The sequence below is a fragment of the Molothrus ater genome, chromosome 2, assembly GCF_012460135.2.
Source record: "Molothrus ater isolate BHLD 08-10-18 breed brown headed cowbird chromosome 2, BPBGC_Mater_1.1, whole genome shotgun sequence".
Taxonomy (NCBI): domain Eukaryota; kingdom Metazoa; phylum Chordata; class Aves; order Passeriformes; family Icteridae; genus Molothrus; species Molothrus ater.
This window is the reverse complement of record NC_050479.2, coordinates 56,783,461-56,808,552: the sequence shown is the minus strand read 5'-3', so window position 1 is coordinate 56,808,552 and position 25,092 is coordinate 56,783,461. Positions and strand designations below refer to the sequence as shown.

General features: G+C 38.6%; 1 protein-coding gene across 1 annotated transcript in view; it reads right to left on the bottom strand.

The window, feature by feature from the left end:
- Positions 1–17,502: 17,502 nt before the first annotated feature.
- The window catches only part of DIAPH3 (diaphanous related formin 3), a 213,683-nt gene continuing 206,093 nt past the window's right edge, over positions 17,503–25,092 (bottom strand). Inside the window, exon 28 of the mRNA XM_036393070.2 lies at positions 17,503–18,999. Coding sequence (XP_036248963.1) covers positions 18,743–18,999 — 257 coding nt within the window. The 3' untranslated portion in view covers positions 17,503–18,742. The remainder of the gene's footprint in view (positions 19,000–25,092) is intronic.

Here is a 25,092-nt window from a genome sequence, read left to right as displayed (position 1 = left end):
GAAGACTTAAGTTTTACAGTATCTGTTCACAGCATGTCAAACTGAGGCAAACAGACAAAATGGGAAGACTGTCTGACAAGAATTCATGCCTCTGAGGAGATAATCAACTGGAGATTTTGAAAATAAAATTAATGGTCAAAAAGACTAAAAATTGGACACTTTGGGGGCAGGGGAGGGGTAAAAAAGGGGAAAAAAAAGCAAAAATCCCCTGTCAAACAGCTTTTGGAGTGAGGTTGGAAAAAGGATAAATCAGATGGCTCTGAGGAAAATGAAGTGTACATGTTGCATTGCTCAGAAAGGATGGAAGTGAGGCATTACCATGAGCCAATGGAGTGAATGACCTCCAGTGAATGACCTCCACAGCAGATGTGAGCTGATATGACCTGTGAAGATGCACTGTAACAGTGCAGAGCTGGACTGAAAACTCCACTCTTCACATATATGTTAGAAAACCTGGTGGCGCATTCTTTCCACTGTGTAACAACAAAGGCAAAATAAAAGCATATTACAAGGCAGAGATTGGTTGCCAGAATGAGAATTGAACTGGCATCCTGTTTGCACTCGCAGTGTGAGAACAGTCAGTGCCAGATCAATCACTTGTTCAAGCAGAGTTGTGGATCTCACTGGGTGTAAAATGTAGAGTGTACATCCAGGAGGAGATCTAACCACAAGGCCAATTATTTTTGCCCTCAGAGTAAAAATGACCTAAAGACCAATTTAGACTCTTTGGGAAACAGGATATCACTTCCCTAGTGTTGAGTGGATGGCACTAGGAATAAAAACACATTATTGTTAATTGACTGTGAGTTCCTTCATTTAACAAGGACCCTCTCAGGCTACAAAATGTAATAAATTGGCCAGGCCAGACTGCAGAGGAAGCTGGGGGACTGTTGGAAGGATTGGGCTGGTACAAACACCCTGGAGGTGTTTTTGTCTGTCCTGTGCACTGTAACATGGTAAATTAGTGAGATAAATTTAAGTTAGGAAGTGTGTTCATCCTCCTGCTTTGAGGAAGAGCCGGCCCTCCCTAGAGTACCTTGCACTGGTGTTTGTCTAACCTTTTCCTTGAAAATCATTGATGATGGGTGTCATGCCTGGGGGAGAAGGGGGAGCAGTTAATTATACATTTTCTGATACTTTTCATCAGCAAGAATGACAACTTGCAGTACAATCATCCTGTGCTGGCTCCCTGTAAAGTGTATTCACCAGCCGCTGAACCTCTTGAGGGCTCAGATCGCTACACTCTGCCTTAGGATGATCATTTCCACAGAAGCAGTGCTTCCCAGTTTATCATCTCCACCCTGGTTCATCCCATGACATTTGGCTCATCCTGTGAAACTAGGCTGTCATTGTAATGAAACAAATTACAAGTGTAATTATCCAGTTGTCATATATCAAAGGGATAGATACACAGGCTGAAAGAAACAAGATTATAAGTGAAGTAAAATTCATCTTAACAATGGAATACATCCCTTGTTTCACTGCTGGCCTGAGATGCAGACTGCCTGCTGTTTCTCCTCTTTTTAGCAGAAGACCTCTAGGCTTCAGGATTAGCAGCTTCTCTCCACAGAAAAGACATTAAAAATCTCTTAGATTTACAGCACTCCATGCACGGTGCATTGCAAAAGTGTTGGTTGTGCAAACATCCAGTTGTGTCAGTGCCCTGCACCATACTCTCATTTTTTTATTATTTAAAAGGTACACCACAGGAACAGATGATCTCTCATGGATTCTCTCTAAGGTCAGGCTGCTCCTCAGCTACTCTGGTGTGGGGGCACAGTGAGACCACAGCATTTTTGTCATACCTACTAATTTGGTGATATTCAAATCCACTTTTGCAGCGTTGTGATCTGAGTGAATCTGACCCTGTCTTTTCTTTCAGCGAGTTTGGACAATGACTGGCTTTAGTCCCTTCATGTGTGTGCATGAGTGTAGGCATAAGAAAATCATAAAGTATATATATACACAATAAGTAGGTATCTGAGTGAATATATCAATAAATACATCCCAAAATGCAAAAAGGGGCAAATTACAATGGTAATTTGTTGTCTCAAAATAGGATTTCTTAAGAGTACACTACTGTATTAATCAAGCTTTCCACATTTTTATTGTTCTATTAATCCTTTTAAGTATTACTCTTTGTTTTTTACTGAATAGCATCATGCTTATTTCATACTATGTCCCCAATTTACAGAACAATTTAAGACTTTATTCCTATTATTCCAAATGCTTGCAAGGCATCATAGTCAGGTACCATCTGTACATTTTCCAAATGTAACCACTCCTGCAATGCAACCAATTCAAAGTAAACTTAACATAGAAGTGAATCCATGGTCAATCTCTCAGGATCTGGTTCTCCTGAAAAGTGTTCTCCTCATTTTATCAGTGTATTACTCAGAGCAGCTCACCTGTGAGACCTTTTTTGAGCAGATGTGAAGGCACCACATGGTAATTTCACTAAGATAAAATTACACGGGTTTTAGTTATAAAAAAGTAACATAGATTAACATCATAAACTCTAGTAAAGTCAGAGTATCTCAAAAGACATACCCCTTCTGATCCATCACATCCTGTCAGAGAATGACATAAGTCTGTCACATCCTGTCACATCCTGAAGTTTATCCTTCACAGCTCTCTCTTGGTTGTCCATCCCAGCCTCAACCTTTAGGCCAGTGTCTGTCAAAATGCTCATGGTCCAGGACACCTTTTTAAGTGGGATGGAGTTGGTCCATGATTGGCATCTGGTCCTTAAGGAGCCACATGTTTTGTTGTCCTCTTCCCAGCATCCAGCCTGCCAGGTCTCACCTCAGACCTACCTGCTCTGCTCTGTGAACATGTCTGAGATAAAAAGGGTCAGGAATGCTATTCCAGAGCTTGCCAGTTGCTGTGGAGTCCTTTGTTCCTGTGTGTCATCATGGATGAAACTTTAACTAATTATTCTTGGTTGCCCAGGCTCTTTTTGTTTAATCAGACAGGGGATATATTTACCTTCCTTTTGATCACTTCAACCTGCCTTGAATCACCAAGTTCTTGAAGACCACCAGGATTACAGAGTCTGTTTTTTCTCAATTCTTGCATACCTTAGTAGGCATTTCTTTGAGGAATACTGACAAGAATTCATCTAAATTATTTGAGTGTTATTTCTTTATTCTATTCCTCTCCTAGCTTATGTTTCTGTCTCCTTCTAAAACCATTGCTCTAGGCAGCTGATCACACATAACAGTTTTTATGAAGACTGGTGCAAGAGATTTTTCATACAACATTGTACCATTAACTATTGCTGCCCTCTGATTTGAATAATCAGCCTGGGTATTCTGTTGTCTTTTTCACACTTCAGTTTTATTTCTAAATCTTTTTCTAGTTTCCTTTCATGTCCTTTATTCCTGGTAAAATGACTTTTTCTGATTTTATCCCTTTCTTCTTCCTTAATAGTGGTATGATCAAATAAAGTAGTTCTAGAACTAGAGTGTTACTTATTTCTGTAGGCAAACATGGAAGTCCAGATCTAAAATCCCATCACTATGAGATGTTGAAATGGAATCTTCAGCACTGACATTTTCTATGAACATCACAATGAGTGCGGTCTTTAATGCTTAAAAAAAATTAGTTTGGATCACCCGGAAATTTTTTTTCTTTCCTACAAGTGCAATGTGAACTTATATTGTAGTAGAGAGGGGGAAAAAAACCTTTCATGAATAATCTTGAAAAGTTGCCTATTTAAATACCGACTGAAATAATCGTTACATTATAATTGTCTTAGAGCTTCTGTGAGTTTATTACCTTTCCAAAACACACAGCTATAGCACAGCTGAGATGTAGCCAAAATGCAGGGAAGGGCAATAGCCAGGTAGGCTGTTGACAAGACAGAGAAAATGTTGGTGAAGGACAATGGGGCAATCCTTCTTTTCATGAGAGAAGTGTCACTCATTCTTTAATGTCCTTGCAGAGCAGACAAGGCCTCATTTTTTACAGTCTCATATTACCATAATGGCTCTCTGTTACACACTGAGGAGTCGCTAACAAGGCTACCCCCTGCCCTTTCCTTATAATTACTTCCAGGTTAATGCATCACGTCTCATTCAGGTTCATTTGCTCAGCCCATGGTTTTCCCCTTCTGGATTCCCATTCTGGCCTCTTTCTGCCTCAGACCTGGACAATGTGAATATCAGTCTCAAAGCAGATTTTTCTGCCTCAGACAACTCTGTAATTTACATTTAGATTTATTTAATTTCCCAGATTCTGCAAGTTACAGAGCTGGGAACATTTTGGCCTGCAAAACCTTTTTCAAATAGCTGAAGCTGCATTCTTATCCTCCTTTCAAACCATCAGACACCAGGTGCTGACCCAGTCCCATTAACCAATTATATACACGTCACACAATTAATCTTTCATTGCGATTCGATCAAGTTCATTCCCATCTCCATATTATTCTTTACAATCCCACTGTGTAAAACCTGAACAATTTTGTCACTGTTCATTTTGCCCTAGTCTGCACTGCTTCAGGCTGGGAAGTGAAGTGACTGTAAATGTAATTTATAGAACCATGGGCTGTATAGAAACTCTTTTCAGTATGACCTGATGTGACAGGTTGTAATCGTTTCTTTGGACACACTCTGGTTTGTCAAGTAGACAGGCTTCTTTCTTTAAATATCCAAAATAACAGATTTGTTTGAGCAGGATTAGGTGGTGTTCAGAGCTATTGCTGTCTTGTCCTTTGTCTCTTTTGTTTCACACAAACCCTTTTCCTTGCAGCCTTCTGCTCATACTGAGCTTTGGAAAGAAAAGGAAAGGAATCCTAGCAGGCAAAACTAGGATTGGAAATTGAAATCTCCACCTTCACCTATTTGAACTGAATTCAGTGAAAGCCTTTGTCATATTTGGGGTGCAGCAACACTTGCTGCCTCTTGTGACTGAAACAGACCTCTGTTCCCATTTCCCTCCCACATGCCAGGGACAGGGCTCTGCATCAGCATCACATCTGCTGAGAACAGGGCAGTCAAATATTGTGGTTTGGCTCCAGAGAAAGAATATCAATGTGGGACACACATCTGGGGGTGATCTGCACCAGCAGATCAGCTTAGGTGTCAGATAATTATTCTGACTACCATATCATGAAGGAGGAGGAGGATGAAAGCCCTGTTTTCTTTGACAAAAAACACAAGAGGGCAAGAGATTGTTTACTTAATCCATCATCCTGCCATATGTCAAGTTCAACTCTAATTATGGAAATCCTGATAGATGATTGACTAAGCAATTAAAAGACATCCAATGTGGGGACTGTGCATCCTCTGCAGTGAGGGGTGGGTGTGATGATAGCGGGATGTATGGTGGAATCACTGCCCTTCTCCATATGGCTAGGAATTCTCTTTTATTGTCTGTCTGAAGCACTGTAACTTCAGTTTGTCTGTGACTTTTGTCCTAACCATTAAAGGTTTGAAGAACAGAATAGTCCTCTTTGTGATCATTTTCCCTGCATTATTTTGCATCCCTCCTCATTTTTATTTAGATAAATAACCCCAAATATTTCAATCTTTCCTTCTAGGTAGGCTTTGCTAGATCTCTGATTGGTGTCCTTGCTCTTAAGATTTGTTCCGGGATTTGTTATTGAAATTCAGTGCTGGAAAACTGCACACAGCTTTCCCAGGATGTTTTGACAGGACTGGACAAAATGAGCTAAAGGTGTGCCATGCTGTAGAAGGATCTATAAGCCCCAACAGGGTGATTACCTTTTTTTCTGAGGCAGTGTGATGACTGAAGTTCCTCTGCGTTTGCTTTGGTTCTACAAAACCCTCACCACGTTTTTCATGGTGACTACCATGGTGACTTCATGTAGCTAGAGTGGTTTCTTTTTTCTCTATTTGCACAACAGATTACTTCTGCCTACAACAAAATACATTTTTCTAAACAGCTTTGTAACTATTTGGAACTGGTTTTGCATAGTCACGTTTTCCTGCAAGAAAGCTCCAGAGCATGGTATGAAATGCCACATGGAGTCCAGGGTATATGACAGTCTAAGGTGGTGCTGTAACCCTCTTTTCGGTTAGTATCATGATTACTTCTTCCTGTCCTGATCTCTGATCCCTCCTGAACCCTTAGGAGTTCTCAAGGATGGTCATTGTATGGACTAGAATAAAATTCCTGAGACCCAATAGATATGAAAGGTTTTAACTTCTTTATGCCTTAAATGCTTCCTAGCCTTTATTTCCCTGCTAAAAAAATGTGGCATTGTCCCTTACTGACACCTATGAAATGGCAGCCATGTGATTGGTTTTCTTTTTCAGCAAAGGCATGCAAAAGAGTTAAAGAGCTTTCCTGAAGCTGTCTCTTGATTGCTTTCCTTCTCCATTGCATATCAGAACAACAACTTTTCTCAGTCTTGGTGGATACGTCAGTACTCTTACAAACCAATTTCTTGCTATCTTCTATGCTCTCTATTAATTATATAGAGTTATAGATATAGAATATAATGTTACATTGCTGCTTTTCTTTTTTTTTTCCTTCTGTATCTTTGAATTTATTTTATTTTTGTAGTTTGAAACCTGAGTTGTGTTTTTCCCATTGTGCAACCTCTATGACTCAAATCCAACTTACTCATACTTGTATCTGCTAACATTTTTCTCTACAGATAGCTACCTCTTCCCATATTTTATTTGCTTCATTTTGGAGGGATATTTTCTTAGGAAATGCCATCTTTAACACTTATTTACTTTGGATGAGAATCACAGATGATTATACCATGCAAAACTCTGAATTCATTAAAGTCTCCCACTGGAATCCTAAAGGTTGCTTTGGTATTCTCCTTCTTCTGGTAAGCATTATCCATCTGAATGTGTTACACTGATTCAGTTACAGATCTGATCATGTATCTACCTTTCCATCATCTCCTGTTCGGGTACTTGCAGTAGAATACAGGAACTGAGCTGCTCTAACCAGTTTAGCATCCTCCTCTATGAACCCTATGGCATATCCTGATTTCCTCCCATTTTTAGGACAGCCTGTTTATAGAATCATAGAATAGTTTGGGTTGGAAGGGACCTTCAAAGTTCATCCAATTCCAACTCTCCTGCAATGAGCAGGGACACCTTCCACTACATCAGGTTATTCAGAGCCCCGATCCATCTCACCTTGAATGTTTCCTGAGATGGGTTGTCTACCACATCTCTGGGAAATAACTTTCAGTGTTCCATCATCCTTTTCATAAAATAAATTCTTCCTTGTATCTAGTCTGAATCTACCCTCTTTCAGTTTAAAATTATTACCCTGTCTCTGGGTGCAACAGGCCCTGCTAATAGTTTCTCTCCACCTTATAAGCTGCCCTTAAGTGCTGAAAGGCTCAATAAGGCCTCCCCACAACCTCTCTTCTCCAGGCTGAACTGACCCAACTTCCAGCCTGTCCTCTCAGGAGAGGAGTTCCTGCCCTGTGCTTGCCTTCATGGCCTTTCTCTGGGCCCACTCCAACAGGTCACTGTACTGAGGACCCCAGGATTGCCACCCTCCAGGATGGGTTTCCATCTATTCACTATCCTCTATTAAATACAAACACACTCACTATAAATTACCTTAATCCTTACCCAGCTGCTCATTAAGCAACAGCCCATAGATGAGAAACCAGCACTCCAGTGCCACCCCAGAAGCCTGTTTCTGCTGTTACCCAAAACATGATTCTTGTTAGAAACAATTGGCACATGCCAGGGTTTCCACCCACGCTCCAACTCCTTGTAGTCACTTTTGTTCTGCCATGATCATTCCTGTCAGTATTATTAATACCATAGGGATGAGCAGCACAGGAGCACTTGGTGTTAGCTTTCCCTGGATGCCATGCCTGGTTGACAGATACATTCTTCTATTGCCCTTAGGAAAGAGGCAGCAATCACTACCACTGCTCTTTTGCTTCTTCCTGGAAATGATGATGAATTTCTGAGCCTTTCGAGTGTGTGGCTTTTCCTAAAGTGCCAGTGAGACTGGGGTTGTACCTGCAATGTGAGGATTAGTGCCAGCACACGGTGTCAGTAGGAGTCAGGCTCAAAATAAACAAAGGGAGTTGCCGAGGGGGGAGTAAGAGAGTTGAGTTCCTTGCCAAAGGACGCTGTGCACAAGAGATGTTTACATGACTGGAAAAGCAGCAGAAAGAGAGATCAGATGAGTACTAGACATGTTTACAGGACTGAATCGTTTCCATAGCACATAGCTTCCAACTGCTAGACACAGGTAAGTCCCTGCATTCCCCTTCAGGGAGCAGAGATGGTTTGTTTTTGTTGCTATGTTCCTTTACCACTATTCAATTTCCTTTAGAAAATCTCATGGTTTCTTTTGTGAGCTGCTGGCATAAAGGTTTCTTTGCCTTCAGTAACACAGCAATCTTTGCTTAGGAATAAAATCTCATTGCTTTTTGTCTTGACACCACATCTGCAGCAGTCTTGGAGGATTGTGCATTTTGCTTTTCCCATTATTAAAAAAAAAAGTAAACATATCAACGCTAGGTATTTTGCCATCTGATGGCAGCTGTACTTTTCAGAAGCCCCCTGTGCAAAAGTAGCACTCCTCACCCTTTTGGAACATGACACAATCCCCCCTCTGCCTTTCCTGAAACAGTGCAAATCTGCTGTAATGCCCGAGGCTTTCAGCGTGCTGCTGCACCTATGATCTACAAAGCATCTTGGAAAGCTGTAGCAGGGCATTATCCAGTTCTGCATGTCGAAATAATTAGGTGAGATAAAGGTGAAACTGGGAGGTCAGCATTCTGAGATATCCTTGTTTTTGCAAGCTTAAGTAATTTATTCTATTTTGTTCACAGGGCTTTCTGAGATAGTCTCTAAAACCACAGATAGCAAGTCCTAAACTAAAGGTACACTAAAGCTGTACCTTCTTTCTGCTTTTATTAAAAACCCTAGAGTCATATTATAAACCTGCAAGATGAAGTTCAAGGAGTTATTCTTGTCATCAAGAGCCTGAGGTGTACATTTTATAATAATATAATACTAATAGCCTATTCTACATTTTATATATATTATTTTTAAGAGAGAATTTTCATAGCTGCAGAATATGAGATGGAAAATAGGTGACTACATGCAAGTGCAATGCCAAGATATTTGTAGAAGTTGATTATTCCAAATATACATAGGCTATGACTAGCTGTTGTACCAGTCAAAGTCTGATGCAAAGCACAAAAACACACAGGAGGAAGAACAAAACTAGACACCTTCTTGTCAGGTGATGGCTACAAATTTATGCTGCTGGGTTTTTTTGACCTGCAGTGCCTGCTGCTTTGATGGTGGGTTGGTTTTAAGTGGATAGTTGTTTTGCCATAGGCTTAGTGAGTGACTGACTGTTGGTGGATGGGTCACAAGTGGGAATTTAATTTCAAGGTCCAAACTGAGCAGAAAATCCATGGGACAACAAGCGACACCACAGGGTCTAAAACATGCAGTCTGTGGGATCACACTGTACGTGTGGTAGCCTCCAGCATATCATCAACTGAAAGGCAGACAGAAGGTCCTCAGGGAAAAGAATTGTCCAGGTACTTGTGTTAGGTTCTGAAGGAAAAAAGTTGTGCTAATACCATTCAAAGAGAGAATTTTCAGCCAAGAGGACTCAATTCACCTCCTTCTTTTGTGAACATGAGACATCTGCTGTCTCAAGCCTGGCAAGAAAGAAAAAAGCACATGGAGTTCGTGACATGATGCTGAGCAGGGACTCCATCTTCCCTTTATTCTAGATTTAGGTGGCACACTGGTTTCTCTAATCATTTGCAAATGTTCAGTCACATCTGCCCACACCCGAGCTGGTACCCTCAGGCTCTCTTTCTAGTTGAAGGAGGCAATAGGCATGGCTGCAGACTGCCTTCTCTCTTCCCAACATATGCAGTTGAAAGAGTTCAAATTGGCCTGTTCTGTGTAGGAGGAAAGCCATGATGAGTGATAAAGAAAAGCTGAGATGAATGATGATCTCTGTTGGGGATTTTAACATCAGCAACTTCTAAAGTGAGGTGATGTGAAGCCTGCACAAGAGATTGCGTATTGTTCCAGGCGAAAAAGAGTTTTCCTTTCACTTTTATTATTAGCAAGAGCAATTTGTATAAAACGCATTTTGCTCTCCATTATAGCCGGACTGTGCACAGGGAGCTCAGGCTTCAGTGGCAATGCTCCCCTGCAGCCCTCAGCCTGATGCTGCTAACAATAAACATCTTCTTTTGTTCATGACATCTCCCAGGGAAACATGGAAAGGTGTCATATCACAGACTTCTGGGCCCCATTTTTATATAATTAACTGGTTTGCCACCTAAAATGCTGTAATTAAGCTTTCATGTGTAAAGCAGGAACATATGCTACTGTCAAAGCAATGTGAATGAGACAAGTCAGGCATTTCACATTAATTTAACTATACCACTATTAACTCTCTTCGACTTGTTAGTGGTGACCAAAGGCAGAGACTAGTGGTGGTGGCTGTTGCTTGCATATAAACGTGGCAGGGCTCTCAGTGAGGTGCACTGTACTGAGGACTAACAACATGACTTACCTTAAATGTAGGAGTTGTTTCTGTCAGTGTGACTATCTCAGTGATGCAGGGAAATTTTCTGTTACAGGCCAGTACTGCATGCCTGAGTTAGTTGTGGATGGACGGGAGAAGTGTGCTAATAGACTTTGTTTTTATAAGAATACTAGGTTGTGGATTTCAAGTTCACCAAGTCTCTGAGTATAACAGTACTCTTCAAGGAGTCATAGCATGGGCTGAGGCATTGGCCCACTGTCCACCACGTTATATAATCGTTAATCTGTCCCTGAAATAAGTGTGACCTATGCCAATATGCCCATGCACAGTTTGTGGGGTGACAAAACAGCCAACACAGAGGCTTTGTGTCCTGCGACATGGCCTTCAAAATTGCTTGCCCTTTGCTTTGCTCCCAGTTGGCTCAGCCATTGACTGGAACGCTGCCTTGTAGACCATGTGTTTTCTGCTGAGGGGTCTTTATGATTGTGGCTCATTTAAGGAAAATTAGAATTGTACACAATCCTGACTCCTGCATGACATAAGAAATTTGATTACAGGATCATTTTTGCTGGTTAAAATTTCAGGCAGTAATTCAACTCTCCTATCCAGCATGATATTTATTGGACTGGCAACAAGAAAATTATAATTATACTAAAAAACTGCACAGATTGGAGCTGGAAGCAATGAGACAATAAAGCCCCACAGTATCAGCTGTATAGCTGCCTCCAGGCTAGAACTGCACTTTGAGTCATCCTATTTAGGAGCTGTCTCCAGCACTCACTGAAGTCAACAGGAGCCTTTGATTTCTTCTCAGTAGGTGCTGGATCAGACTGTTACAGTCTCCTTTTAAAGTCTAAGAACAAGGGGGCAGAAGGCAAGCTTCGTGAGCCACATTGTACCAATGAAATAATATCACTTTAAGAAGAAACATGCTCCTTGGAGAAACATAAAATTTGCAGGAGGATGAGAGTTCAGGGCACTGCAATTACTACATAATAGTAAAATTTCATCAGTGAGCAAGGACAAAGCTGAATTTCTGGGGTAATGCTTGATGTGCAGCATGGGAGAGGTTTGTCAAAAACAAAATCCATGGTTGGAAAATAGGCAGCATTTAGAAATAAAAACCACAGCAATTAGCAGTGCAGTTTGCATGCAAGGGGCTTGAAGTTAAAAATGTATTATATACTCATCTAAAACTTTATGGTACTTTGAGATATATCTGCTGTATATATGGTGGAACACACCAATCATTTGGCAAAAAATTGCCCAAAAGTTCAGTGAATGAATTAGTTAGTTGGAGCATTATCCATTTCTTTCTGAAGGCCAATCACAAAGGGGTCAAGTTGTTCTGCCAGGAAAATGTCCTAAGGGGCATATTTTATTTTACCTTTGTCAGCACATTGGAGAGGATTTTGCTCAAGTCACCTTTGTATATTTTATTCATTAGGGCATGATCCTGAAAGGCTACACTCACCCTTTGATCAGAGTAATTTCATGCAGCCTGAGGATGACGAGTACTTGCGAGGACATGCTGGGGACCTCACAGGATTAGGTTTTGGGCACCTGTGTTCATATACTGGACTTCTGAGCTGAAAATGGGGCAGGTTAGTAATTTCAGGCAAGGTGCTGAAGCTGCTAATCAAAGCACCAGTGTAAAAGGTATAAGATGAACATTGAGTCTTCTTGGTTTTATCTAATTAAAAGCAATTTTAACTTTAATATAGGTTTGTGTATTTAGTATTAAAGATATTGGAGATGGAAATGGAAGAAATGATCCTGCACAGCCTGTTTCATGAAAGACTTAATTTGTTCTTGCCTGCTGATTTTGATGCTCTACCTAGGTGCTATTCAATTTTAACTGTTTATTAGATAATGGAAAGATTTACTGTTGCACAGCCCTTCTGCGAAAAATAAAAACATCTAATGTCTCCTTGGGGATTTGGTAATCAAAGAATAGAAAATTGTATTCTGGAGCCAAAGTTAATGAGAGCTCATTCTGTTCCTTCTGGACAAGAGTGTCCCATGTCCCCTGCTGAGGGGACAGGGAGAAAACTGGCTCTTCCAGCCATTGTCCAGAGGCTTGAGCAATTAATCTGTGGTGTGGGGTTGCAGCTGGAATCCATTACATCCCAAGTGAAAAAAATTCTCATACTGCCATGGTTTCTGTTCCTTCTGATTCTCCACCATGTCAGTGGATTCCAGGACGGAGATGAAGACAGGGATTTGGTTATCTTGTCATGATGCTGCAGCACAAAAAGGCAAGGTGCCACCTTGCAGGAAAGGTTCCACCTTCCACATGGCAGGAAAGTTTTTCTGTCCAAGTGTTTTTAATGCAGTGCCTAGGCACCTTGGAGATAAATTTGTCCATAACCAACTCCTTCCCCTTCTAAAGGGGTGGAAATCTCTCACCTCATTTTTCATTTCAAACCACTTTTTGTGGTTCCTCTACCTCAGTGGTTGTCTTTCAGGAGCAGTGCTGATGGGTTGTGCTCTGAGATTCATTACTGAAGAAGTCGTGAGTGAAATTGATGGGTCTTACATTCCACTATCAAGGTGACTTGTTTGACTGGACTGCTCTGCTTTTCTATCCATTAGCAGAAAGTACCCTTCATTAGGAAGGAATTCGATCAACAGACTGCATAATTGCCATTTCTGTCTTAGTTAATGGAAAGAGTCGTGTTGCACTCCGTGTTTTCAACTATATGCAACAACCCTCACATTAAAATGCAACAAATTAAACAGAGCTTTTACAAAAGCCTCTTTTTTAACTAACAGTTATAGACTGCAAAGTTTAAAATGGCTTGCTTTGGACAGAAAATTTCAATTAAGGGCTAAACTATATATAAGAAGGCAAAATAATTGAGAATTTAAGCTCCTTCTGTGCAGCTTGCATGGAGTCATTAGACTTGGAGAGTGGGTGTAATAGCTGTCTTTAGGAGGCATAAGGAATATGTGCACATTCTGGTGCTGTTTTGACACCTGAATAATTTAGAAGACTGTCTTTTTTAATTGTACTTAATGTGTGGCTCTAGAACCATGGGGTCTTTTTATGGTGATCCCATGATTTGAGGCCACATTTGCTGGCCATGCTTCCTGTGCCTTTCCACAGTCTGAAACACTGGGAGGGCAGAGTGGCATCTGTGCTGCCTTCACTGCGCCAGCCAGGGCAGCTGCCAAGAGCAGCATTGTCTGGCACAGCCATAGGGAAGGGTATGGCCACCGTGTGGACTCCCCTCTCTCCTCATGCTCTTCTTTTTGCTACCAAAGTGAAGAGGAGCAGAGCTGGGCGCTTGGATTTAAGATGAAAATATTCTCAGGTTTTATGGTAGCGCATATTTATCTCTGCCAGACTTTTCCTTCCTTTGATTCATTTGAGGGCTTCAAGAACTAACAGCCCAACAGCATTGCTTACTCTGAAGATATTCTGATATATGTCTTTGAAAAGACACCTGTGGCCATACCAACTCTGGATCACCCACCATCATTTCCTTCATGACCTTTATAGATGTCAGATGAGACTGGGTTTTTCCCCCCCTAGTTCTTTCATTCTGCACTGAATGCAATTTCAGGTCCCAGAAGTGAAATCAGGCAGCACATTAATCAACTCTTCTCCCCAGTCTCTGCACTTCTGTCTTTCCATAGTTTATTTTTTCTGACTAATGTAACACAGATTTAAAAATAGGGGTACATTATCCTCCCAAAATACATACAATTCTGGTATCAGCAGTGGAATAAGCTCATTTAGATTAAAGGAACCATTTTCTTTCTGTGGAATGAAATACCTTATCTGCCTGTTTGGGTTACATTTCAAGTGTTATGCCTCCTACGGCGTATAGGGCTGATGTTGCATGCAAGTCATCTGCTTAGTGTCCTCTGGTATGCTGCTAGAACACATTTCCCTTAACAATTCTTCAGTGTATGCCTTTGCATGGATCACAAAAAGAAAAAGCTGCATTATGGAAGAAGAAGCACAGAGGAGTTTAAATGTACCCAGCTAACATATGAAACTTAATGGCTACCTCTGCAGCTGGGAGGGAGAGAAAAATTGTGCCTGAACACCTCTTGTTTATTTTGTACTGCTGTCAGAGTGACCAGAATGCTTTATCAAACATGTTTTTACAGTGAGGTGTAGAGCCCTGTTCTAAATACTATACTTCACCTAGAACACACAATAGTTCAATAGAGAAAATGTGTTTGGAAAGGAAGAAAATGTGTTTGCTTCTTGTGTTAAAAAAACACAAACCAAGTTCATTAGTTGGTGCTGTAGTTAATTTAACAGCAGATGGTAATTTTAGAATTTCTTAGATATAGGAATCTTGGCATAAAATTAGATTGAAAAATTGATAAAGTGCAGTTTGTCTAATTCATTTTATTTAATAAACTAGGCAATAGTTCCTCAAACTTTCAAGAGAAGTTATTTTTCTGCTGCAGTTCAGTTGTGTAGAACCCATACATCACATAAAAAAAAATAGAAAATGGTATAGTAATGCTTTATTTCATTCTGGAGAAAGCAATGTTGTCATGTAATTGCTTTTTTGCTGAGCTCTTTCACTTGACCCTGCTTGCTTATTATAATGTTTTAGGTGCCATAGCTTGGGGTTTATTGACCCCTGCTTGTTGCCCATTTATTTTATAGTTACTGAGTATTGTAAGGCTTGGAAAGATTAGTGTAAAAATTATAATTTGGTCCTACTCATTAGAAATGGTTGTGGAAAAAGTGTTAGCAGTAAATGTCGTCCTTCTCAGCTTTTATTATAAAAGCCTGAAGGGCTGCAACACCTCCAGCTGGTCAGCATTAACTCGTGCAATTCTGGAGAATGTGACTTTGGATGGGTCAGGCTGAGGAATGGTTGTATGAGGGAAAACAAAGAAAACTTTGTGCTGGAGGAAAAATATTTGTAGCAACTGCATCTGAGACATTTTTTCCTACATGTGGTCCTTTCAGTCTCTGAAGCAGTAGTGTTGCCATAATAATTGGGAACTAAAAATAAGTATTTTCATGTTGCTGGTCCATGCCTCTTCAATGAAGCGCCCGATACAGAGCACTATCACATCTCATGGCAGTCACCAGGTGCTGGCACTGTTGGACTTGTTTGCAATGAAAGCACTTCCTCCACTTTTGATTCTGGGCTTACACACACCGGGGTATTACCCACAACCTGTGAGTCAGGTGTCAAGCTTGGCTGTGTGCAGCTTGAAGAGGCTGCTGCAAACATTCCTGCCTTGCTAAGGTCAAAACATTAGAATATTTCATACAAATTTAGACTACCACAAACAATACAGTGTCTACAGGAAGTAAAAGTTGATGTAGTAATCAAAATTCTTTTACTGAGTAAAATGAAAAGTCATCCAAAATGCATATGAAGTATCAAAAAGATGTGTTAGACCTTTACAGTTGTACTGGCAAGAAAAGTCATGGATTTTTGTGCCTTCTGTCTCCTGCTCAGGTAGGGAAGGAGCCCTGCAAGATTACTTCAAATGCTTTTATCTGAGTAGTCGTGTTTGACTAAATCAGGAAGCTCTTTTTATAAGGACTTAATTTTCAGGTGTGAATTATAGAGAGGGTGTGGCACAGTACGTGAAACCTTTGTCCATTTCTAACAGAAGTGGTTCGTGGCTCAATACCTGCTAAAAATGACTAACACATACCAATAAAGGTCTACCCTAAGTATTCTGAGATGGAATTAACTTTAAATTTTAAACTGAATAAATGAATTAATTTTTAAATTTAATTAAAGCAATTTACTCTATATAATTTACAAGCCGAGTTTTATACATTAATAAAAACATAAAATCATAGAAATCAATGCAGCTATAATACTTTCAAAGTTTTTTTTTTCTCTGAACTCATTAGGCAATACTAGCATTTTTCATATCAAAAACATCCTGTGTATGAGTTTGTGTCTAATGGAAATTAAAGCAAGATAAAACGTAGAAAGAAAGCCTACTGTGTACTTCAACTGGACCATGTACTTTAGCTCTGAGTAGATTAAGTTATGATGGTACAAAGAAGCACAAAAGGAGGAAAAAATCTGGATGCTGTATTTACATGTATTCTAAGAAGTTGCACAGCTTTTTATTTGCCTTGTTACAGAAATAAAACCTCTGCAAATTACCTTGATGGCTGCTTGAAAGGATTAATTCAGAAACACAATACCTTAGAAGGAATATAAGCCCTGGAATACCTTTCTAAAAGCTTCCCAAACTGTAAAAAAAATGTAGCTTAAATTCTGTGATTTAAAGATAAATATTTATTTTAAAGGCTTCTAGCAGCATTTTGTTCATTGCGAAATTCAGTAGATACTTTTGTAACTTTTCTTTGCTTGATCAGCTACGCAGTAGCATCCTGAACTGTCAGTTTTCTGAGGTGGAGTTTCACCCATTAATTCAAATGAACAAGTTTACAGAGTTCATGAAAATAATTTTTACTTCCACCTACACACCACCTACACTACCATCCTCCAAATGTAGGAGGAACATCCTAATATTTAAAGTATGGCTCTCTACTTTTAGCCCTTTTATTTTAGCACATCCCCAGCAACTGAAGAGATCCAGTGTACTGCTAACTTTTATTCCCCTTGAACAGGTATTTTCTTTGTGTTTGAAATGTCATTTTATGTAGTCAATCATATTGGACTTTTTAGACAGTAATTTTTACTGCACCCTGTAAATAGGGGTAGTAAGTGTTAATACTGGAGGTGCAGAAGACCTTAGTAGAACAACTCTCAATCACTGTATTTTGAGTTATACATTCAAGACATATTTCAAGTTACCAAAGGAGTCTTTTGTTTGCAGGGGGAGCCATGCCCATTGTTTGCAAGGGGAGCTGAAGAAATGTCTGTCTTACAGGCCTGCTCTGAATCCTTCCCTGATTTGTGTTTATACCTCTCTTTTTTCAGCAAAGGCGGGAAATGTAATTAGTGTATAATGACAGCTACAACAGTCCCAGAAACAGGAGATTGATTCCCACCACGGCTGAAAACCCCCCTTTGCCATGTGTGTAATCAGGCCCAGTTTTTGAGTTCTAATTAACTTTATTAATGTTTAGTGCAGGAAGTACAAAGGCAACTTAAACAAGGATATAAAAAGCACTGGAGCATTGAAACACGGGTTTCATGTAACTGACTCTTATTGAAAGACATATTTTTCAGCATTTTGTAAAGAAAAATAAAGTAATTTAGAAGAATGATATTAGATTCTTAATACACTCTTATATTAAGGAAGCTTTAAATAACAGAGCAAAGAGACTAACAATAGCTCCCTACTTGGTAACACTGGTAGCAACTCTTTCTGATGTGCAATTAATAAATACGATAGCGAACACGCAACCCTGTACAGTGACAGTGGGATAAAAGAGATGCAATCACTTGCAAGACTCCTGTTATGCCAACAGTAAGACTTTATGGGCTACTGGAAAATGAGTTTGTGAAAAACCAATTGAAAAAATCTTCTCCATTACATGTTCCTTTTATAGAAACATATTAATTCTCATGTGAAAAGATAAAATATTACACTGGTAAATAACTGTGAAGACATTTTCCCCCACTAAGGACACAATTGCAAAATCTTGCAATCAAAGCAATTGTATATATTATTTTGATATAATAATCACAATTTTAAAGCAGCGATATATTAATTACACATAAAGTATATTATTTGCATAGATTTTTTGTTTACTGCCCATGGATTACCATTTGGTAAATACATCTATAATTCATCAAGCTTTGGTGCTCTTTGATGAGCTCAAACTGGAATATGGCTGATACTGTATATTACTGTAATTGAACAGGACACTATAATGATACATTTTTGGTGCTTTAGCCTCCTAAATATAAAAATTACAGTAGAAAATATAAGAATACCTTTTTTGTTATTTATTGACCCTATTCCCAAGCATGATGATTTAACAATACTTAAAAGATATTCCTATTTTCAGAAGCACACAAAACAGATGGTTAGCAGCCTGTCCACTAGAAAGATTGTGCTTTGGAACAATTTAGTATTTATCTTCTTCTGATACTTTTCATATGATTTTTAAGTAAAAACATATAATAAAAAACAATCTTGCAGTTATCCAAAACTATAGTATTGTTTTCTATAGTCTTGCAAACAAAGATTAGAAGCAGATCCTTCATCCACATAGAAGTCAGGAAGTCAGAAATATGTAACATCAAAAATAGAAAATTATTATTTCTTTAAAGATGTAGTGTAGGCTATTGTTTTTAACTTTTATTTAATCTGTTATATGATTATTCTATAGTGCTCGAAGTCTTGCCAAGAGAGCTTCTACTTCTGGAATGGCTTCTCCCTTAGGAGGGGACCCGATACGATCCATTTTCTTCTCTTTGCCACCTTCTCCATGACAGGATTCCTTTCTCCCAACAGCCCTGTTCAACACCTTAGAACTTGTTTCCACATCATATGTAACTTCTTTGGTGACTGGGCTTCTTGTCGAGTTTAAAGTGATACTGTGGTGTGAACACGGCTTCTCTGGCTGTCCTTTCTGGTTCTCTGCAGAGACAAATCAAACAAACCTTGTTTCATATTAAAATACTCAGTTTCAATATTCTGTAATATAAAAAGACCTCTTGATCAGAGAAATTTTACATGCAGATGATGTACTACAAGGAGTAATGAATGCCAAGGAGGTAAGACAAAATATATTATCCACTTCAAAAGCAGTGGACTGGGTCCCTTGGAAGGGATACAGACTTTACATGTCTTCATTAAATTAACATCCATATTTCTTACAAAATCATGGATATAGCATTACAGGATCCCCCTTTCTTACGGGAGTCAAAGAGGTACCTAGCCCCTCTCAGTGTCTTCCAGGTTTTACCTCATTAATTACATTTCCTACATACTTTTTAATTGTTCAAATTTTAAAATGTATTCAAAAGTCTATTTTAATTTAATTATTAATTTAATTGTTATACCTTTTCTTTCCTTAGGGAACTTTTAGGCAGCTAAATAATTTCAAGAAATTGCATAATTCACTATTTTTTGCTAAACATCACTGGCATTGCCTGTCACACAAAGTTGCACTCAGTTAATATCCAGGCAGGAGTTTTGCAGGTTTGGCATGTATTAATAGACAGATTTCTTTTTCTGTCACTCTCCATGCCCCTTCCAGATCAAGTGACTGTTTTCCAAACCAGCATATGAGTCGCTTCTCTCATAGATCTCAAACTTTTTAAAAACAGGCCTACTCAATATTCATGTAACCTTGAGCAAGGCTTGAAAATGCCTTCAACACACTTGACATGACATTTAAAGTTTTTTGGTTATTCGCTGAAAGATGTTCCATCATCCCAATAGTAATGACTTTGGAGCACAGGCAGTCACTCATGACAGTGTGTTTTATGTGAGTGCTGAAAATTCCTACCGAAAACAGCTTGTACATTAAAAGGCAGCTGCTGAAGATATTTACTGCACTGTCATTCCCTGACCAGGGGCTCTTGGTGATGGATGAGGATTTTACACACTTTCTTGGACAATCTCAGCGAATTTTGTAAGTACGATCACCTTTTGGGAGGTGGAAAGAAAATAAATACCTCCTTTCCATCATCTTCTAAATCAGATAAGCAATTCTTAATTAAAATTTCTTAAGACAAATTTGACACTTAGCTGAAAAACGTATTTTTTTTTTTTCACTATGGAAAATAATTTGACCTTGAATATGCAGCAGCAGTGTTCCTGAATCACAGGAGGCCAATGACTGGTTATGAACATAGCTTTATAATTACATGTAATAAAACCGTCATATATAATTAAAATATCCCCTGTATGTGCACTCTTAAATGTCCCATTCTACTTAAATGTTTATGCTTATTGATTCTGAACACATATTTGCAAGCAGATAAAAGTGTGCTACCTGTGTCAATATACAAACTACCAGCTGCACCACAGACCTTCCTGTTTACATTCATCTAGGGGCAGCAGGAAAAATACTTGGTGTTTAAAAATCAACACTTTTAAGTATAAGAAAACCTACTGTCGTATCATCATCAGAGGTGAAGCATAATTCTTGGATTTTAAAAAAAGTGTAAAAGAAATTAGGCACTGAAAGTAAGCTTCTCAAATGCACCAGCAACAAAATTTTAACTATTTTTCACTTGAGCAGTGTTCACCCAAAAATGTGAGGATGAATTAGGTGTGTTGAATTAGACTGTATAACAGACATGGCGAACTCTTATTAACTGAGGCCTCAAAGTAAAATCCAGCAGTAAAATCCCGCAGTTTCTCATAGTGTACACAGGGCAGAGTAGAGGTGCCTTAGAGTGAGACTTACAACTGCAGCCTAAGCAGGGAGCTGCTGCAAGCTAGCTATTAATAAGTAGTAGCTCATGGGATCTGTCTAAACTCCTTCACTGCTTTGAAACGCAGTAAGTAATTGAGGCTTTCACTTCAGTGTGTCCCACAAATTGCTGCCTACAATCTGGAATTGTTGTGTAGGGATAGGACAGAGTAAAGCTGAAGACAGCTGTGCCTTTTTTTTCCCTTTAAAACAACAGCAGTTGTGAATTTCTAGGCACCGACTAATAAGTGCAACACTTAACTCGAATGACCAACCTTTCCCTTCACTCTGAAGGGTCCTGAAAAAAATGAAAAATGGCATTAGGAAAGTGCCTTAAACAGTGTTTTGTTTATGTGAGTAGTTTTTGTTTTATCTCCCTGATTATGTCAAGATTCACCAGAAAAATAACAAAGTCACGGTAGTGATTAGCAGCATTCCTTAATAATGAGAATACTTTGGTCTCAGACATGTTACAAATAATATTGAGCAGCTAGAGTAAATGAAAAAAAATAGTACTTGGACACATATTTTATCTAAATCCAGTATTATCATCTCGAAGTTGTTATTTAGCTGCTTTCTAAATCAGGTGGCATCTTTACTGCTTATGTTCTTCAGTCAAGGAGGAACTTCACAGAGCATTGCTATGCCTAAGTGCAAGTCCAGTATTAGCAGATGTGGAGGTAGATAGTGCCCTGCTTAGCAAATTGGCTGTTGTGAATTTCATTCAGAAACACTGAACTTTGCTAGGCTTGGCTCAGAAAGCATACACATTTACTTACAGCCCTAGATTTCACTTCACAAGTGTGCATGCAAAGAAATAACCACTGTATTACTTAAGGTATATGTGCCACTTGTGGCATTCTTAACAGAGCGAAAGATGACTTTTCTTGAAATCAAAGTGCATAACTAGTAAAATTACCACTAGCAAGGTAAAAAGTCTCACTAATTCCTCATTTTTTTCATTTTACAGCCAACAGAAATTAATTTGTGTTAAATTCAAACTCTTAAGCACTCTATACTGCTTCACACACTGATTCAAAATTCACATGCATTGGTGTTTTGGTACCACATCCATTCCACTGCCTTGACTTGGGATTGTAACCTCACCTCCCTTAAATCCTGTGCTATAGTGGTGAAACTAAATAAGTTAATTTTCAATCTGTCAGTGTTGAGGTGAGTGGTTTAAAAAAACCAGTGCATCTTGCATGTGAATTCAGAACTACATGGCCGCAAACTGCTGCAGGTTAGCACGCAGCTTTGACCACAACTGTGGAAAAATCAGACTTCTTTAGTTCCGTATGATAAAGACTATAAAGCATATAGTTATTTACTTGCAAAAAAAGCTGGAAGTCAAGATTACCTGACAAAGTAAGTACAAGAATAAACAGCCATTAATTTACTGCTATTAGACATTAAAACCTTGAACCACCAGAGTAATGAAGTTCTGGAATTCACATATATACATGCGAAAGCAGGAAACCATAACCAGTCATAAGCATGAACTTGATCTGTTTCTGAAGACAGTATTTGATACGGCTGCCCAAACAGCCAGGACATGGCTTAGTCACATTGGCCACCTATGCTGCCAGAAAAAGGGAACACACAGAAAATCCACAAACCATACTGGTCTTTAACAGACTTTCCTAAAATGTTTTGGACCATTACATCATAGACATACATAAATTTGTTTTCTGCTTTTGACAATAAACTATATTTGAAAAAAATATGTATTTACTCACATGTATTGGTTCAAATACACTTCTAAAGAACTGAATATAATTAAACACACAGAAGGTTAAACAAAAACTACTCATGAAAAAGCACTTCTGCATGAATTCCTGTTAAGAAGTAAGCTTACATTTCTGGAGATGCACTATTTGTCCACCTACTGTAGCAAGGCGCACCTTCCGGCAGTAGCAAGACAAAAAGAAATCAGACATTAAAAATCACTGGATAAAGACAGAACTTATTAATTTCCTGTATATACTGGAAGTAGTTGAGACAAGTTTCTACTGTTTGGTCACTTTGAACAATCAAAATTTGTCATTCACCCATATCATAACAATCACTATGCAGATTAAAAAAAATCAATCATTTTGAATTAATTGTTAAGTTTTCTAAATGCTCAGGTGATAACCTATAATAGTTTTGACTTTACTGCTAGTGAATGCTCCAAGCACGGGTTAGGCAGAGATCATATTGTCTACTACAAAAGTCTCAGTGTCCAGATTCCATGATATTTAAATCTTTTCTTTCCCTTGTTCAATATTGAACTTCTGTGGGTCCTCCAGACCTATTCAAATGCAGTTTTTGCAGATATTAATTGTTTGAACATTGCTGTTAATCAAAACCATTTCCAAGCCATATTCACAAAACCTAGAGCCAAATAGTTACTATCATCTAGATACAAGACTTATAACTGCAATGCTCTGGAAATTCAGGTGGCAGAAAATTGTGCTTAAAATAGCTGTACACAGTTGAAATGATGTCCAAACACAGCACAACTTATAACAGTATGCTTATAACCTATTAAAGGATACATCATATTCAGAAAAAGGAAATTGTGCCCTAGTATCTGAACAAAAAAAAAGATCAGTAGTATGAGACTTGCCTGCTGTGAACTTGGGGAAAAAATATGATCAGTTGGAGATTTTAAAATCCTACACAATAGTGTTATATATTACCTTTAATATGGAACAGAAATGATTGCAAGAGACTCACCAAAGTTGAGATAGATTTTTTTTTAAACAACTAATAAATATTTAATATTAAAAAGGATGCTGAAAAGCTTTATTTCATCACAGTTTCTCAGTAAAAGTCTTGATACTAAGGACATATTTTGGTTTTATGTAAATACTTGTAGACTGATTGAAAAATAAAGTTGCAAATACAATAAAGAGAACAGCACTGCGTGGCATTATATGCTCGTATTACAGTCATACATCTAAATGTAGGGCATGACAAAACTGTAACATAGAAAGAACAATTGCAGTTACAACCTCATTACATCTCTCACCAAGTTAACAAGGAAAAATGCTCAAAAACCCAGTGGAATATTTCTGATCTCGCTGACTTGTGCCTCACATGCTACTTCATATTCCTGAAGCTATGTCCATGCCAACATTTTCTAAAGCCCACCCATACTGACATTACTGGAAATGCAAATTATTTTTACATTTTAAGTCATGACTTGTCATTTAAGTCATGTCCTAGACAATACTCTGAAGGACTGTCCCCATACCAAAGGGTATGGGGAGTCATAACTCTTACCACTGGCTCCCCAGTTTGGTGCCATAGTTTGTCTCTGGTTCCTCATCCCTGATGCATGTAACTGAAATTCTCAAAAAGCAACACCATGCTGATGCTGTACTCATGTATTTTCCCAGCAAAACATCAGGGGAAAAGATCCTTCTCAAAGCTAGCCTTTTCCCTCAGAACCAGAATTAAGACATAATATGAAAGACTGCTATAGCTAGAAGGTCCATCTGTATTACATAAGATCATTCATGGAAAAATAGGATAGCTTCTTTCTGGATGGTTTAATGGAAAATATTTTAAATACATTTATTGATTTCATGTTTTTGCAACAATATCTCTGACTGACAAGGGTAGGCTTGAAGAATGTCCCTGCTAAAAGGGGTACTGTGTGTTGCTATGACTTATTTCAGCTTGAACCTGCAGCTTCAACCCTAATCCATTAAGGAGTGTGAACTGTACTCAAAAGACCTTTGCTTGATAAGCAATTTCTTACACCTTTGTATTTCATACTTAATGCTCACGACTCTACTGATCTTAAGCAGGCAATAACTCATGAGACATGAAAAAGTGTTACTGATATTTGGAACATTTCTTTTTAAACTATGCACATATCATTTAATATTTGCTGCTGTTCTTGAGTGTTGCATTAAAAAGGTGTGAAACACAAGGAAGAAACACTATCAGTAAGCTCAATTTAGATGAGACAGTTTTCAGAAACAGCGAATATAGGGGGTTTATGTGCATTTCAAAGGCAAGAAATGAGTACATCAACACACAGTGTGACTAATACAGAGAATTTATAGAAACTAAATTTCAAAAGACAGTCAATTGCAAACTGTGAGCAAAGAAATTTTTGACAAGAGGAACTATGCTGGACCAGCTCCCTTTTACTTGGCCCCAAAGTAAAGCCTTTAAAAATTCTTTTAATCCCTTTCCTCCCTATATTTTCTCAAAGACTACTTTAAGTTCCTGCTGATCACTCCATTCAAAGTTTTAACTATCTTTTCTGAAGACACTTTGCAATTGCAATGAGTTTGAACCAATTTCTC